Raw genomic sequence first — 15,874 nt, 5'->3', positions numbered from 1 at the left:
AGATTAAACATTGTCTGTGACAGCCTATTTATTTCCTTCTCCTACTTTCCATCCTGGATGCCCCCAATATAGGGGAAAGATTTCACTATGAATATTCTAAAGAGATTGGAAAACAGAAATGTTGGTCAGTATTTACTGATATTTTCTCCATCACCTTTTCTTAATAATAAGGTTCTTTCTTCTTTCATTTCTCTTGAGACTTTAGTCCTTTAATTCTATCAAAATCATGTCACCTTTAGCACAAATCTAAATTTGCATATTTGATCAAGTCCAGTTGTTTTACATTTTTTGGTTTTCTTTAGTTTCATTTTCAATTTCCCCTACAATTGGGAACTATGGTGATAAAATCTAAATGTGGTGGCCTCGTTGTCATGCAGGGGTAAAAGAATTTGTTATATAATTCTTGAAATGTTTCCCCATTTTTTTATCTCTTTGCTGTCTTGTTTCAAATTTCATCTATCTCAATCTTTCAGGAAACAACTACTTTCTTTAAATGTGTTTTTACTGCCATTGTTTCTCAATATTACTCAAATAATTTTCTACTATACTCTTCCATAACATCTTACAAAAAAGTTTTTATTTTGTTTTTGCTGCCCCCTTGACTCTCTTCTTGAGGTAAGGTTTTTTCTTTTGTGAAATATAAGTTCAAGACCTTTATTTTTTCCATTTGTTCTCCTTTTTCTTAGTTCTAAGCCATATTTTAAAATATATTTTTCACTATCCTTCTGTTCTGAAGTCACCTAGGATTAAAATATATGTCAATATGAAGGGTCTTCTTAAGTTCTTTCTAGGATTTTCCTCCCTTCCTATCCTTTGCAAGAGATGTTGCTGCATAAATCATAGCCATCTTCTTTGTAGTCTTTTTGCAAATGATTATCTTAAGCATAATAATATGACTTTAATATCTAGTGTTTTTTGCTTCCCTTGGATGCACAATAATAAAATACCTTTATTTGCTTCTCCAACCTGTGAGCATCTTTCCATTTAGTTGCAATTTGTTTTGGTAGCTAAATGATATAGGCCAATGATGGTGAACCTTTTTGAGATGGAGTGTCAGGCCCCGCCCCCACCCCACCCACCAGACCAAGTACCATGCTGTCTCCCCCATAGAGTCCCTCTGCCATGCTCTCATCCATTTACCTCACACAAGAGAAGGAAGTGCTCCCATTGGGCTGTAAGTGGAGAGACAAGTGATGTGAAAAAATGTCATCAGGTGCAGTGGAGCGGGGGAAAGGAGAAGCTCTGTCTGAGTCCCTGCCTTTCTAGTAACAGATTCGGGTGGGGAGGTAAGCCAGGTACCCACAGAGAGTGCTCTGTATGCCATCTTTGGTACCTGTTCCATAGGTTCATCATCACTGATACAGGCCTTCATGGATTTGATAGGGATGGGATGGCGTCTTACTTAGGCACAACTAATTGGTTCCCTGTCTTTGATGTCACAGCAAGAGAGACATCAGGTACTGCCTAAAGGGAAGACTAAGTTGTACATATATATTTATTTACTAAAGTTTCTAGTTATGGAGGATTATAGAAAACAGGAAGAAAAAGGAATAAGACTAGAGCTGAGATAGTCTGACAAGTGACTTTTATGGGTCTCAAAGGGGCCCAAACAAAACAAAAACCAAACAATGAAAATATTGAGATGGAAATTATTCAATTCATCTAGTGATACAACTACTTGTTAGTCACTGAAAAAGGAAATCACACAGAGTATCAATGTTTAATTTAAATTAATGTTTTTATACAATCTAAGAATTATAGTTTTTCAGAAGGGGGGAGGGGAAGGCTGAGAAAATTCTAAAAAAGCACATTAAAGGAACCAACCCAAATGAACCCTCTCAAAATTCCCCTCCAAACAACCTTAAAATAACACATCAAATCAAATTTTGGAGTGAAGAGCCAACAAAAGATCAGGGAGAGATAATTTCATTGCCTAAGAAAACTTTGGAGGTTGGGAGGAAAGCTCTGTGACACTAGGGTGTTTAGAGCACATACACAGAACAGCAACTTTGGGAAATCTTAGCTCAGAGACAGTAAAGGGGTCAGACAACTTGTCAGAAGGGGATTACAGAGAACTTTTTGCTGGCATTGGGTACAGCTGGTCCTGATAGGAAACTCTATTGCCCATATACAGTTCTGGGTAGCAATTCCAGGGTGGATAGGAGGGCTCCCTTGTGGAACCAATCAGGATCACATAAAATTTAGTAGCTTCCATGTTAAAGGACCAGAGAACTTGGAATAGGTTATGAAATTCTGGAAGGCAAAGTAGTTAGGATTATAACTAAGAATAATCTACCTAGAAAAACTAAGTATAATCCTTCAGGGAGAAAAATGGATATTTAATAAAATAGAAGAATTTCAAGCATTCCTGATGAAAAGACCAATGCTGAAAAGAAAATTTGATATTCAAATGCAAGACTCCAAGAAACATAAAAAGGTAAACAAAAAGGTAAAAAAAAGAACAATCATAAGGAACTTGAAATTAAACTGTTTACATTCCTATATGGGAAGATGATATATGTAACTCCTATTAACTTTGTCATTATCAGGGCAATTAAAAAGAGTTTACAAAGAAGAGGCTATGTTACAATGCAAGCTAGTTATGTTGAAACAATCTTCAAAAAAATGAAAGGGTGATAAAAAGGGATGCACTGGGAAAAGGGAGAAGAGAGAGCTAGAATGGAGAAAGTCTTCTCTCATAAAAAACGTCATGCAAGGAAGAGCTTTTGCAATGGAAAGGGGAATGGAAATTGGTTCAAAGATTGAAATACACACACATATATTTAGCTGTATGTACAAATATAACTTACCAAATAAAGAAATAGGAGGGGAATAAAGAGGTGGGGAAGAATAAAAGGAAAGGCAGATTAAAGGAGGCAGTGATTAAAAGCAAAATAGACTTTCTGAGGAGGGACAGGATAAAGAAAGGAAGGAAGAAATAAGAAAATGCAATGGAGGGAAATATGCAGTCAGTATTCATAATTATGAATGTGAATGGTATAAAATAGAGGCAAATACCTTTAGCTAAGTTGGTCCTTAGACACTAGATATCAACTACAACTGTACTTACTATTATCTAACTTATCCTGATATTTGTTTTTTATATTTGTTTACAGGAAAACCTTACTCAGGGAGACAGGAGCTTAAGATGAGTGGTACACATACCTTGTCTCTGGGACTAGGGGTAACAAGAGCACAAGAGAGTGCAATGTAGTTTTAATGGAGTTGGTAAAGGGTTCAGGCCAACTGATCTACCAAATTGTCTACAGGATGCTAATCTAATGTATTCCATAGTTTGGCAACTAATTGGATATGGAAGGCAAAAAGGAAGCATCAAAGATAATTCTAAGGTCCTATGCCTTTGTATTTCATTGTAAAGGAATTAAACTTTTTGGAAACTGTGACTCAGAGACCTACAGAATAATATAATGACATGAATCTCTAAAAACTACTAGGATTAATCATTGCATCTATATACAAAGATTATGTTGTTTAGTTTCTGATTCTGGCATTTACCATGGTGATGAATAATTAATAAAGAATGAAAAGATAACAATGATGAAACAAATCTGAAGTAACCTCAGACAAATAGAAACATTCAAGTATTCAAACTTTTGATATTGGAAATAAAGGAAATAATTGATTCTGAAAACATTTTATTGAACTAGAAGGGAATGATATTCACCTAGTTGTTAAATACATTTTATAATCTCTATACTGGTAATATTTGGGAAGGTGTGGAGAGTTCCTTTTCCACCCAATTTTCTTTTGTAGTATAGAACCATTCAGCCTCAGAGAAAGGTAGCAAGTAATTCATCCCTTCCAGTCATCCACCAAGGCAATAAGACCCAACGAAGGTGGGCATCTTGAAATCTGTCCTGCTGCTATATACATTTGCCTTTCTTTCCACCCCAACCCATGCATTTCCAACTCCTGTTCATATTGGGAACAATAATCAAATCAATACTATCATTATTATTGGAAAAGTCATGGTAATCTATACTCCTGTGGCTCCAATCACAATCCTTCTGACTTCCTTGATCAATATTTAGTCACCACTCTAAATTGTTTGAAGGGAAGGATGACTTCACTTTTGTATCTGTATCCCTAACATCTAAGAGGAGAGACATATAATAGATACATAATAAATTTTTGTCTAATTAAAAAAATTGAATTCTCTTGTATTTCTTGAATGATATGAAGTTTTACCTAGTTATAATACTTCATTTCAGAAAGATGGTACCAACAGTCTCTATAAGACACAACAATTAGGGTGAGGGTTATGTGGGTATCTCCTTATTTTGGGTGTCTTTTCAATAAATCCAGGATTGCATAAAGCTTGGAAGGAGGATACAAAAACATATGAGGTTCAAGATATTATTAAAACAGGATAAATATGTACTTTATAAAGGATTTATGAGTCTTGTGTTAATGTTGACTAAGAGGCTTATTCTATTACAATTTTTTTTAATTTCCTTTGCAAGTCAAAGTTATTTGAAACTTCAAACTTTTAATTTTGATCAAAAAGTAACTTTGACACTAACTTGTGATACTTTAGATTTTTATTAAATTTTCTGAACTCTAGGTTCCTCCATCATAGTTTGGTTTTATAAATTTAGATTATTAGAAACCAGCAATTATGATATCACTTAATTTGAGGTTAAATCTTTTAAGGGTGAAGCTCTGAATATTAAATACAAAAGAATAAAGGATAAGACTATAGTGTCTTATCCTGATGACTTGCTTTAATGCATTTTAGTTATACTTTTAAAATACCTACATTTGTAGAAATATAAATAGAAACTTATTTTTATTAAATGGAATTTAAAATCTAAATATTTTTATTGTTATAGTTGTGATAGCTATTTTTATAATGTACACTTTAGGCAATTTTATACTATTGTTTAAGTGGTAGGAGAGGAAACTTTTTAGGTCTGATTTTAAATTATGCACTTCTTTGAAAGTAAGGAAAAATGAATTACACTATGCTTAATAAATTCAATGCTCAGTTTACAAATAGCTTTTGTTATAAAATTATTGAAATATTCCAGCAAAAGCAGTAAAGGTTATGTTGAGCAACTAAAAAAATCAGACCACGGAGTGTTAATGATGCTACCTTAACATACCAGCTTCAGGGGCTGCATAATTGTTTCTGCCAACCCATAAATTTTTGAGTAACAACAAAATTATTGTGATTTTTCTTACTAAATAATTCATACATTACAAAGCATGTATGTAACAAGGTCTATGAATCACTAAAGCATATAATGATCATATATCTAATGACATATTTGTTCTCATAAGATGAATTCAAATAGATTTATGTATTTAGGTTAACTAAAAAATACTGAGTTTATAAGTTCCATAATTCTATCAACAAAAAACTTCATCTTCTTTAGAAAGTACTCTTTGTATGATTTGCTTTTTGGAAGTAAATCTGTTGCTGATCATAACCCTCATATTTGAGCTACTTTTCATAAAGTTTTATATAGGTTTTTTGCATTGCTACTATTTATGCCAATGAAAATAAGCTAGAATCATATTATAATAGTAATTCACTATTAAAAACTTCTTAAAATTTTCCATGTCCCACTGAAATAGCTAATGAGCATTGTGGTAGATGTTCAATATTACTACAAGCCAATGTTGTTTAGATGGTGACTCAGGAACAAAAAGTAGTGTTTAAACAACAACAATAAAATAGGATCCCGCCACCTTTTTGCCTTCAAATTTTTCCTCATTAAAATCAAACAGGCACTTAACTAAAATGGTCAAATTTGAAAAGAAGGGCTTATATAAGACAATGTTAATTTATGTATATTTGTGTTAATTGAGCATCTTAATACATTTTTCTGAACTTGGCTGTTTACAGTAGGCTTCACTCAATCACATTTACTACCCTCATCTAACTCAAACCAAAGGGATTTGACACAGTATATTTAGTTCCTTCTACCAGAAAGCTGAGTGAACTTATAGAAACATACTACAAATTACTTGGATTACTTTCATCCCAATTATATAAGAACTGTCAATTAGCAGAATAAACTGATTTCTGACAAGTAGTTTAATGACTATATTGGGGGGGGGTATTAGTTTAGCTATATATTTATTAAAAGGAAAAAGTTCTCTCGACACAAATTTATTTTAGAAAATAATTCTCTGTGGAATATGGTCACTGTTAACAATACCTTTTCTTGTCAAGAAAGATCCTCTGAAATAAATTTGTCAGGAACATAAAAAGGTATAAAAGTGAAATATAGTAATTAAGGCCTCTGTCCTATTGATTATGTAGCTTAAGTAATTTTTCATTACTAACATAAGATTTAATAAGTATAAGTAGTTAAAGATTCTGACTTGGCACTAGTCATTAGCATGTAATTGAACTGGTAAAAAGGATCAGTTAAAGCTATGTTGATTACCACCTTATCTTTGAAAGGCAATTAAAGACTTCAATCATTGCACCAAGATTTGATTATGCAGCCTTTATTGGACATTGATCTTTCGGCAAAGTGCAGTTACATTTTCCATTAATTTATAGTAACACAGTTTAACTCAGATACCTTAGACTGTTGACCCAGGTAAAATGTAACACTAAGCACTTGTTTAGGTTAAGATGCCCCCAGTAGCATTACTACTTAAATAGTGAGTGCTGAAAAAAAGTAGCTATCTGATCCACTAGGTTTAGGATAAGGTTTCTGTTCTCTGCATTAACTGATAAGTGAGGTGAAACCAAGATCCTTATCTTTTTATGTCACCCCATTCATTTAAACATCATTCTTGTATACAGTGAAGAAATAATTAAAGTCAGTTATAAGATATTCTGTACTTCTGGGTTACAGTGAGATTGGATCAGAAGTCAGCTAAAAGGGCCATTTTTTTATTTCACACTTTTTCCTCCTGTGAGTACATGTGGTTTTAAAAAATGAAAAAAGGACAAGGATCTTCAAAAAATTACAAATAGCAAGATTCTAATTAGACTCTAAATATGTTTATGATAAAAATATAAATAATTATAGCCATTATGCAGAATATGCTAAGTGAAGACACCAGTAGGTACTAAGAAGAAATATTTATATTATGTGTATCATCACCCCCCTGTTTTGCATCTTTTTTAATGTGTCTCATGAGCAACAAATTATTCTGATTAGAAATTTCCTTGATTATTTGCTACTTGATATATAGACAAATAATTATAGCAGTTATTTCTGGACCAAAAACAAATCTTTTAAAAGCCAACCAATCAAAAAAGTTGTTTGTTTCTTTAAGAAACATATAATACTGAAAACCAAATTTGAATGCAAAAAGTCTGTCCCTACTTACATTACTTTACCAAAGAAAAAATTTCCATGTTGGGTCTATTTGTGTGTGTGTGTGTGTGTGCATGTGTCCAAAGTAGCGAAAAATGTATTTGGGTTTCTTTGTTTTTGGAATCTGGTTTTTAAAAATGGGGGTTGGCAATAGGCATTGAATAAGCAATATAAAAATATTTATAAGGAAAAAATAAAATTGATACTCTATTTGTAAGTGTGTTTTAATTCATTATATACTTGAAAGAAATAAAGTAACCAGTATTGTTTCTCTCTTAGAAGAGCTATAGGGTTAATGCTAAAAATAGAACTAATTTTTTGTTTGAACCTCATACCTTATCCCTTAGGTCATATTGCTTTTTATCTGATATATAGAAAAGAAAGTTAAACTGTTACTGTCCTATGGATAGCAATTTTTAAAAGATAAAAATATTCCATAAAGTCCAATTCATATTATAATATTTGAATTCTGTCCTTAGTTATCTTCCAGTTCATCCCTCTTCATGATCAACTCTGTAAGAGCCAAAGGTCTATTGATTTTCATGTAATACAAGAAAATATTACATTTACTTAATTGTTACACAGTGAGAACATTAGACAAGAAATCAAGTCACTATTTAATGCTGCAAGCAGCACAGAATTGCTGGATCAATAGGGTAGTTTGTCAAAGATGTTCTCTAAGGAGACTTGCCCATCACCATATGGACAAGAAGTCACGTTGGCCATAGTTATTGAAAAACAGGTAAGCAAAGTCAGCAGTACAAATTATCAGAAATCAAACAGGCCAGTGTGAGAGGAGATACAACCCCACTAAAAAGCTGTATTTATAGTCTGGTAATTAAAAACCATTTTATCAGCCTTGTGTTAGGACCAAACCTTTACAGAAAAGTATTGACAAGATCAGCAGCAATGAATGAGCAATATTTGACTTTAAACTTATGAGTTCTAGTTATTTAACTTTGCCCATTACACAGGAAATCAGTTCTAGCCTTTCCAGCAAAATGCTAATACTGAGTTTTATTATTAATGAAGCTTAATGCAACACTATCTCCACTGTGCAAGCCATTCATTTAACTTGTGTCAAGTACATTCTTCAGTACTAAATATATTAGTATAAATACGTCTTTGATTAAAGTTTTATTTAGTGTTCCTTTTAGACAAGTGAACACAGTACTTGTGTGTTTGGTAGAGTAATTCACAATCTGTAGATCACTTGTAATATGATTATTCCTAGTAGAGCTCATTTGCACTACTTCATTGTACGTATGACCTTTATGATTTAGTGTTGGTCATACTCATTTCCTTCCCATTCAGCAAATAGTTGCACAGAGAGGGTTGAGTGAATCCTTCTATAAAATTTGCAAAGTATCAGTGCCATATTAGCATTCAAATGAGTTGTATGTATTTGTAATTATAAAGGAGATCATAGATCTTAAGCACATATTGGATTAGAAATCAAATAGTTCCCAAAATTGCCTCTAAGTTTATGAAATTTGCCCTTCAATTTGAGTATTTTATAACTGCTCAGAATAATGATTTTTTTGGAAATGCATAGCGCTATAAAAAACATGACAAAGTTTTATGTAATAAGCTCAGAACCAAAACTACTTCTCCACTTTCAAAATAACTGTTAAAAGGCTTCTAATTCTAATTATATTATATTTAATATAATAATATGTAATTATAGTTCCTCCACCAGTGCTAAGATAACCATGGGATTTTGTAGGCTATTTTGGCAGAGTGGTAGTTTTAGCAAGTTCTGTCAACCTGGACAGGATTCAGTTGGGACCTAGTTATGGCCTTTCTCTGATGTTCAAGGATCAGCCAGGCTACGTTCACAGAGGCTATCAACACAAGACAATAGTACAAAGTCAAGATAACCATGGCACAGACAGTATGGGAACCCTCCTCTTACCAATTTTTCATTATAAAATATATTTCTAGAAATAAATTTTTTTTTCAATTTTAACACTAAGCTATTTTCCCTTTATAACTGAAGTATAGTTTCATTAGTTTTGTTGTTGTCATTTTCAGTTGTGCTTGACTCTTCTGGTCCTAGATCCCAGATCCAGGAGTGGTTTGCCATTTCCTTCTCCAGTTCATTTGATAGATGAGGAAATTGAGGCAAACAGGTTTTAGTGACAAGGGTCACAAAACTATTGGCTGAGGCCAGTTTTGAACTCAGGAAGATGTCTTCTGGCCTCAGACACTATAGTTGTGCCACTTAGGGAAAGATACTTAATCCTGTTTGCCTCAGTTTCCTCATCTATAAAATGAGCTGGAGAAGGAAATGGCAAACCACTCCTGGATTTTTGCCAAGAAAATCCCAAAAGGGGTCGGAGTCAAGAAGAGTCTCTTTTACTTTCAGCCCAGCATTCTATCCACTGAGCTACCTTGCTGCCTTAATCTATAGAAAGACTTGGGTTCAAATATTACCTTGAAAATTACTAACTGTATAACCATAGGCAAATCATCTACTCCCCCCCCCCAGCCTCATTTTTCTATTCTATTGGGAATAACAATAGTGCCAACTTCACAGATTTGTTGTAAGGATCAACTGGCAATGTATGTAACTGGGAGTGTATACAAAATACCTTAGTGCTATATACATGCCAGTTATTATTATTATTATATTCTAAATATACTTAATGTAGAACTGAATCCATAATAGGAAAGCATCATTATTATTGCACGGTATAGTTCAAGGCCTTTAAAATATTTAGTCTCGAATTAAACACTTGGGCAATCTGGATTTTACACTCTACTTAGAATTCATTGTCATGTTTCCTATAGCTAATGACCTAGAAATGATTTTCAAATCACCCTTCAGCTTTCTGTGTTACTTCAAGTCTTCAGTAAAGGTTCTCCTCCTACTTAGTTCAGGCCTTTATCTTTAAAGAGTTTATTAAAATTGCAAATATGTAGTAGGAATTTGTATTCATTATAATTTTTAAAATCTGACATTTACCTAACTTTAGGAAAAAAATAGCACTGTAAACCTCTACAGGTTTGAAGTTCCTACCAGATGAATAAAGTAAGCAACATATATATGTATATCAACCTATGAAAAGCTAAGCCTCTTAAGGGCAATGATTTATCTTAAAGAAACAAATGAAAATTATTTTTTTAAAAGTTTTATTTTAAGGGATCAAAAATAAATATTACATTTATACACATGAGAAAACTAGACACTAGCAGTTGTGTTCCTCAATACATGGTTTTTTAGTACATGGCACCTTCATCTTCTTTATTTAGAAAATAAATTGTTATTGGTCCATAACTGGTATGAACAGTCTCTGTGACTCTGGCAAATAACCAGGAGCCAAGTCCATATAATAAAGTTGGAATGCCTAGAAGAGAAATGAACAAATATCAACATTTACTAAATATGCACAAATTATTATATCCAGAATAGAATAAAAAAGATACTCCCAACCATCTAGGAACTTCAACTGAAAATTTTAATATGTCAACCAACCAGTGTTCTAAAATACGTAAAGCAATGTTCAGGATGTCAGCTTATGTATCATCTCTTTGAATAAACAATGTTGGTGAAAATTTTATAGGCCTAAACAGCTTTTTTTCTCTATCTATCTGAAAAGTTCAAGGAAGTTTACAAACAGCAAATCATTTCCTCACAATCCTTAGGAAGGAATTATATATTCCTATACAGAATGATATATTTAATTGTCCTAGATAAGATCTCTTATTATTTGTCTTGATGCTTAAATTATTAAGGCTCTTTAGCTCTTCAACATAAACAATGAAACTGATAGCTAAAACAAAATTTCAAATTAGACAAAATATCTGTCTTTTAAATAAGTTAAAACAATTTTGAGAATTTGTCCATATTTTTGAGAAAAATATAATTGTAGTATTTTATAATTTCAACTGAAAAACAGCCTTCTATTTCAGCCGATTTGAAATACAATTAAATTCTAAAGAATGACTATAAATATCTTTGATCAAAATTTACAAAGTATTGATGATATTGTTTCCTACTTGGGATACATGAAAATAAACACATCCAGTGACACTTATTAAGCATCCCTATGCAAGTGGCAATAACACTAAATTCATGAAGTAAAAATCACAATTCCTACCTTTTCTTAGCTTACATTCTAAAATAATTAACATGGAAAAATAAAAGATATATCTATGTAAATGTATAACATTGTTGCATTTAAATTTGGGGAGCATGCAAACATATATTGCATATTATTAAAATAACATATTATTATATATAAGCACTTTGGGAGAAGGAAATAAAACATAAACCAACTATGAGCTATAGACACCTCTATCAACAAATCCAAAGAGATAGTTTTCCTCCTTTTCTACAAGGCATACTTATGTGCACTCCTGAGTGAACAGAGTACAACTCTCTAGGCCTATAATTGTTGCCATACTCAAATTGGTGAAGAAGTTCTTAAGGTCCTACTTTCCTTGGCCAAAGAACATCATCACATATTAGGTCCATAGCTTTACCCTAAGAAGCAATATCATCCAGTCTGGCCTATGCCTTGATAGATGGAGGGCTTCTGAAAGCTGAACTCCTGTTAATATGCCTGGCCTCTTCCCATCCCAAGTGAAATTAAGAGTTATAACAATAACTTTCAAAATTAGCACAATACAACTAATCAGATGTACTGCAGATTTTGCCCTTAAAAATATCACAACTAGTTGGATAGCATTTTGGAGGCCTCTAAATACCTCAACTGTAAATGAACTGATTTCTATGCCTAAATGTCATCTTTGTTGTTAGATTCAAAATACCTTTAGATTTATAAACTTTTCACCAACAGATAAAATCTGAATCTGAACTAATCAGTGCCACACTCCACCTAATCCAAGAATGTAAATGCCTTACTGGCAAAGATTTTTTCATTCTTTGTGCTGGAAACCCCAGTCACTAGCATAGATGCCTGCCACAGAGTAGGTTTTTAATACATTTTAGTTCAGTGGTGAGTATCAAATCACACTCAATTTCCCAATATCCCAATATCCCAATTTCCCAATATCTCACCAAAACAGAATAGAATGTGCTAAATTTCTTTCAATAAACCTTGTGTTGGAAAAAACTACCCAGTGAAGCTAAAGATCAAGAAAATCAATTTCCTGCCATTGTCTCACAAAAGAAACTACTAGGATTCTATATCAATGGAGAGATTAGGAGTCCTCTTCTTTGTGATATGGAACCCCTTTGCAAGGCCTCCCTCTCACAGGATGTTTTTAAATGCATTGAATTAACTTCGTATTACAAGGGAAACTAAATTACAGTGACTGTAAGCTCCTTGAGGGCAAGTACAGTTTTTGCCTCCCTAGGGATTCCTCGCGTTTAGCACAGTGCCTGAAACACAGTAGACATTTTAGTGGTTGATTTTTGACTTTTACTTGCCAGTCATCAAACTGTAAAAAGGCAAAAATCCAGGTTTTTGGACCCCCGGTTCAGATCTCCTAATAGAGAAGCACACAGTTTAAGCTTTTTTACGGCTTACACTGGGACATCAGGTGGATTATCCGGCTAGAGAAATCTCTTTAATTCAAACCCACTTTCAGGGGAAAGGTTTCCATTCCCCCTCACTCTCTCCCGGCGCCCCCAATCCCGGTGGAATGACCCACACCTTTTATGAATGGGAACTAGGGAGGTGATAGGCCGACGGAAGGTTGGGGCGGCACAGCGTAGAGGGCGGAGCAAAGCGAGGGGGCGGGGGTTGTTGCAGTTTCCTCTCTCCTTTCCTTCTCTTTCTCCGCCCCCCCCCCCCCCCTTTCTGCAGCACCTCCCTCACCCAGGTTGATGACTTTCAGCGCGGTGAAGAACTGGTCCTGCTGGCCTAGATCCTGCCAGGGCGCCTTGGAGCAGTGGTACTTGATGAAGGGGAAGCAGCCGGTGCGCAGGATGTGATAGTTGGCTCCCTGCACCGCCCAGTTGAAATGGGAGAGGCCGAACTGGTCGTTGTGCACTGCGCTGTAGGGGACGCAGAAAGAGGTCCAGTGAGGCAGGCGCCGCTGCAACAGATGCTGGGTCAGCACCTCCGAGGCGCGGGGTTTGGGGCCTCGGGCCGTAGTTTGAGGGTTTAGCCACAGCACCAGCCGCAGGGCGGCCTCGTGAGCACGCCTCAGTAATTCCATGGGCGCCCCTCCCCCGGGGACCGCCCCCTACCCCTCACCAAGATGAACCTCGAGTTCCCCCCACCCTACGTTAGGGGCGGGCGCTCAAGATTGCACATGCGCGTGGGGCCCTCTCCTGTACAACCCCCCCCCCCCCCCCCCGCCCTTATTCTTCCAATTCTCTCCCTGGGAGAGGAAGTCTACGCGCGTGCGCAAAGCCCTGCGCCTCCCTAGGAACTAGTTCACTTGAGACTTGACCCGGGGTCCATCCTCCACGAGCAAAGCCACGCGCACTCGCCTCGGAATATAAGAGTAGAGATGGAAGCCTGGTAGAGTCAGAGGACTAGCGACTCTGAGGGAAGGACTGGTTCTGTGACGGCAGACCTCCCCCCATCCCTGACAAAAGAGGGAGAGGAGGAGTTGGTGCAGGTCGGCCTTGGAATGGTCATTCTCTCTACCATTGTGCAGTCTGTTCCTCATGCTTCTGTCCATTACATCTCTAGGTCTTACGATTTTGAGTGGCTACCTAGAACTTGTGGCCTACTTCAAGACCTCTCCCACAATCTGCCTTCCTCTTACCTTTCCAGACCCATTTCAAGCCAATTCTTCTCAGGCTACTCCCATGCTCCAGCTAGAGGTTTATCAAATGACTCTATACATAAACGGCATTAACAATTATGTAATTAAATAATAATCATGTGCAAGGCTAGGGATCTTGTTCTAGGTTAGTGATATAAAGACAAAACCACAACCTCTGCCCTTGTTCTAGTGGGGGAAAACAGTTTATAGAAATGTATTATAAAATTAGGACACCATCACCACCATTTCTATCTTTGTCTCTGCCTTTTTATTCACATAGTTCTCAGGATCTAGAATATCCTTCATTTCTGCCTGTTGCTATCCTCACCCATTCTCCAAGATCCAACCCAAATGTTAACTTGACCCTGTCTTCCAGTCCCTCCATCTAAACTCCTTTTGCTGGTACCTTTCCTATATTTTTCGTATTCCAATATGCATTCTATTTTTGTTCATATTTTCCACATTGACTTCTTGTACCTTCTTTAAGCATAACTTTATTAGTGTTCTCTTCCTACTTCTTCATGTCATCTTCAAGATAGTAAATCTCTTCTCATAGGATGTATTCCATCCTACATTTGTTTTAAGTGAGAGTTTGTAGGAGATCACAGCAATTGATCTTTGATATTTAAAAATCCATTATGACTCTACATATTTACTTAGGTAGTCGGCAGCTAGGCAGCATATAGATAGTAAGTCAGGCCTGGCGTCAGGAAGACACATCTTTCTAAGTTCAAATCTGGCCTCAGATATTTACTAGCTGTGTGGCCAATGAAAGTCATTTCACCCTGTTTGCCTCAGTTTCTTCATCTGCAAAATGAACTAGATATGGAAATGACAAATCACTCTAGTATCTTTGCCAAGAAAAGCCCAAATGGGGTCATGAAGGGTTAGACACAACTGTACATTTACTTGTCTTGTTTTATTAAATTTACCTTTTAGGAAACAGTGTTTATATTAGTCTTTGAGATAATCTATTTTGTAATAGAATGTTTCCCTAGCTTTGCCCTAAAACTATCTTGTTCAATCTCTAAGGTGCTGGGAAAATAGATTTTTAAAAATATTTTGTAATTAAGTCTATATGTTCACCCTATTTATGCTGTTAAAATCTTTCACCTTTAATCATTGCAGAAAAGGCAGGCAGGGAGGAACATGAATAATATTGTCTCTTGTCATTAATTTGTCTTTTCCTTTGAATCAATTATCATCTCCTAAGAGGTTAATAGAATGATAGTTACAAAGGGACTTTAGAGGCCATCTAGTACAACCTCTTCATTTTATATTTGAGGGAAATGAGATCTAAAGAAATGAAGAGACTTGCCCAAGTCACACAGTTAACAAATGGCAGAGGCATGATTGAAACCAAGTTCCTCAACTCCAAGTTTGGTATACCTTCCATTATACCATACTTCTTTTCATGGTTGAAGAAGAACATTAAAAAAAAGTTTAGCTTGGAGGGGTAAATATGGTTGGGGGTTTATTAATTACTTTTGCTAATAATGAGCAACCACATGGTGTGATGGATAGAGGGCCAGGCCTGGAATTAGGAAGACCTAAGTTTAAACCTGACTTCAGATACTATATGACCCTGGACAATTCACTTAACAATCTTTACCTCAGTTTCCTCATCTGTAAAATGAACTGGAAAAGGAAATGGCAAAATATTCTAGTATCTTAGCCAAAAAACCCCAAATGATATTATGAAGAGTCAGACATGACTGAAATGATGGAATAACAATAACAAATAGCTAATAATAATTTGTATTCATATAGTACTTTACAATTTAGAAGGATTATTTCTTTTTATGTATACTTTTTCTGTATACTTATATGTGCATATATTTTTTTCTCCTCCTACAGAATGTAAGTTCTTGGAAGGC

General features: G+C 35.1%; 1 protein-coding gene across 1 annotated transcript; it reads right to left on the bottom strand.

Annotated features, from left to right (window-relative positions):
• Positions 1-10,423: 10,423 nt before the first annotated feature.
• Positions 10,424-13,533, bottom strand: C1H15orf61 (chromosome 1 C15orf61 homolog). Its single transcript, XM_001376338.4, has 2 exons — positions 13,097-13,533; positions 10,424-10,657 (listed from the first exon to the last, which is right to left on the bottom strand). The coding sequence occupies exons 1-2, from the start codon at positions 13,437-13,439 to the stop codon at positions 10,530-10,532; spliced, it is 471 nt and encodes a 156-aa protein (XP_001376375.3). The 5' UTR covers positions 13,440-13,533; the 3' UTR covers positions 10,424-10,529.
• Between the last annotated feature and the right edge of the window lie 2,341 nt (positions 13,534-15,874).

The sequence above is a fragment of the Monodelphis domestica genome, chromosome 1 (assembly GCF_027887165.1).
Source record: "Monodelphis domestica isolate mMonDom1 chromosome 1, mMonDom1.pri, whole genome shotgun sequence".
Classification (NCBI taxonomy): Eukaryota; Metazoa; Chordata; class Mammalia; order Didelphimorphia; family Didelphidae; genus Monodelphis; species Monodelphis domestica.
Note: the sequence above shows the minus strand (reverse complement) of the source record. Positions and strands in the feature narration are given on the sequence as shown.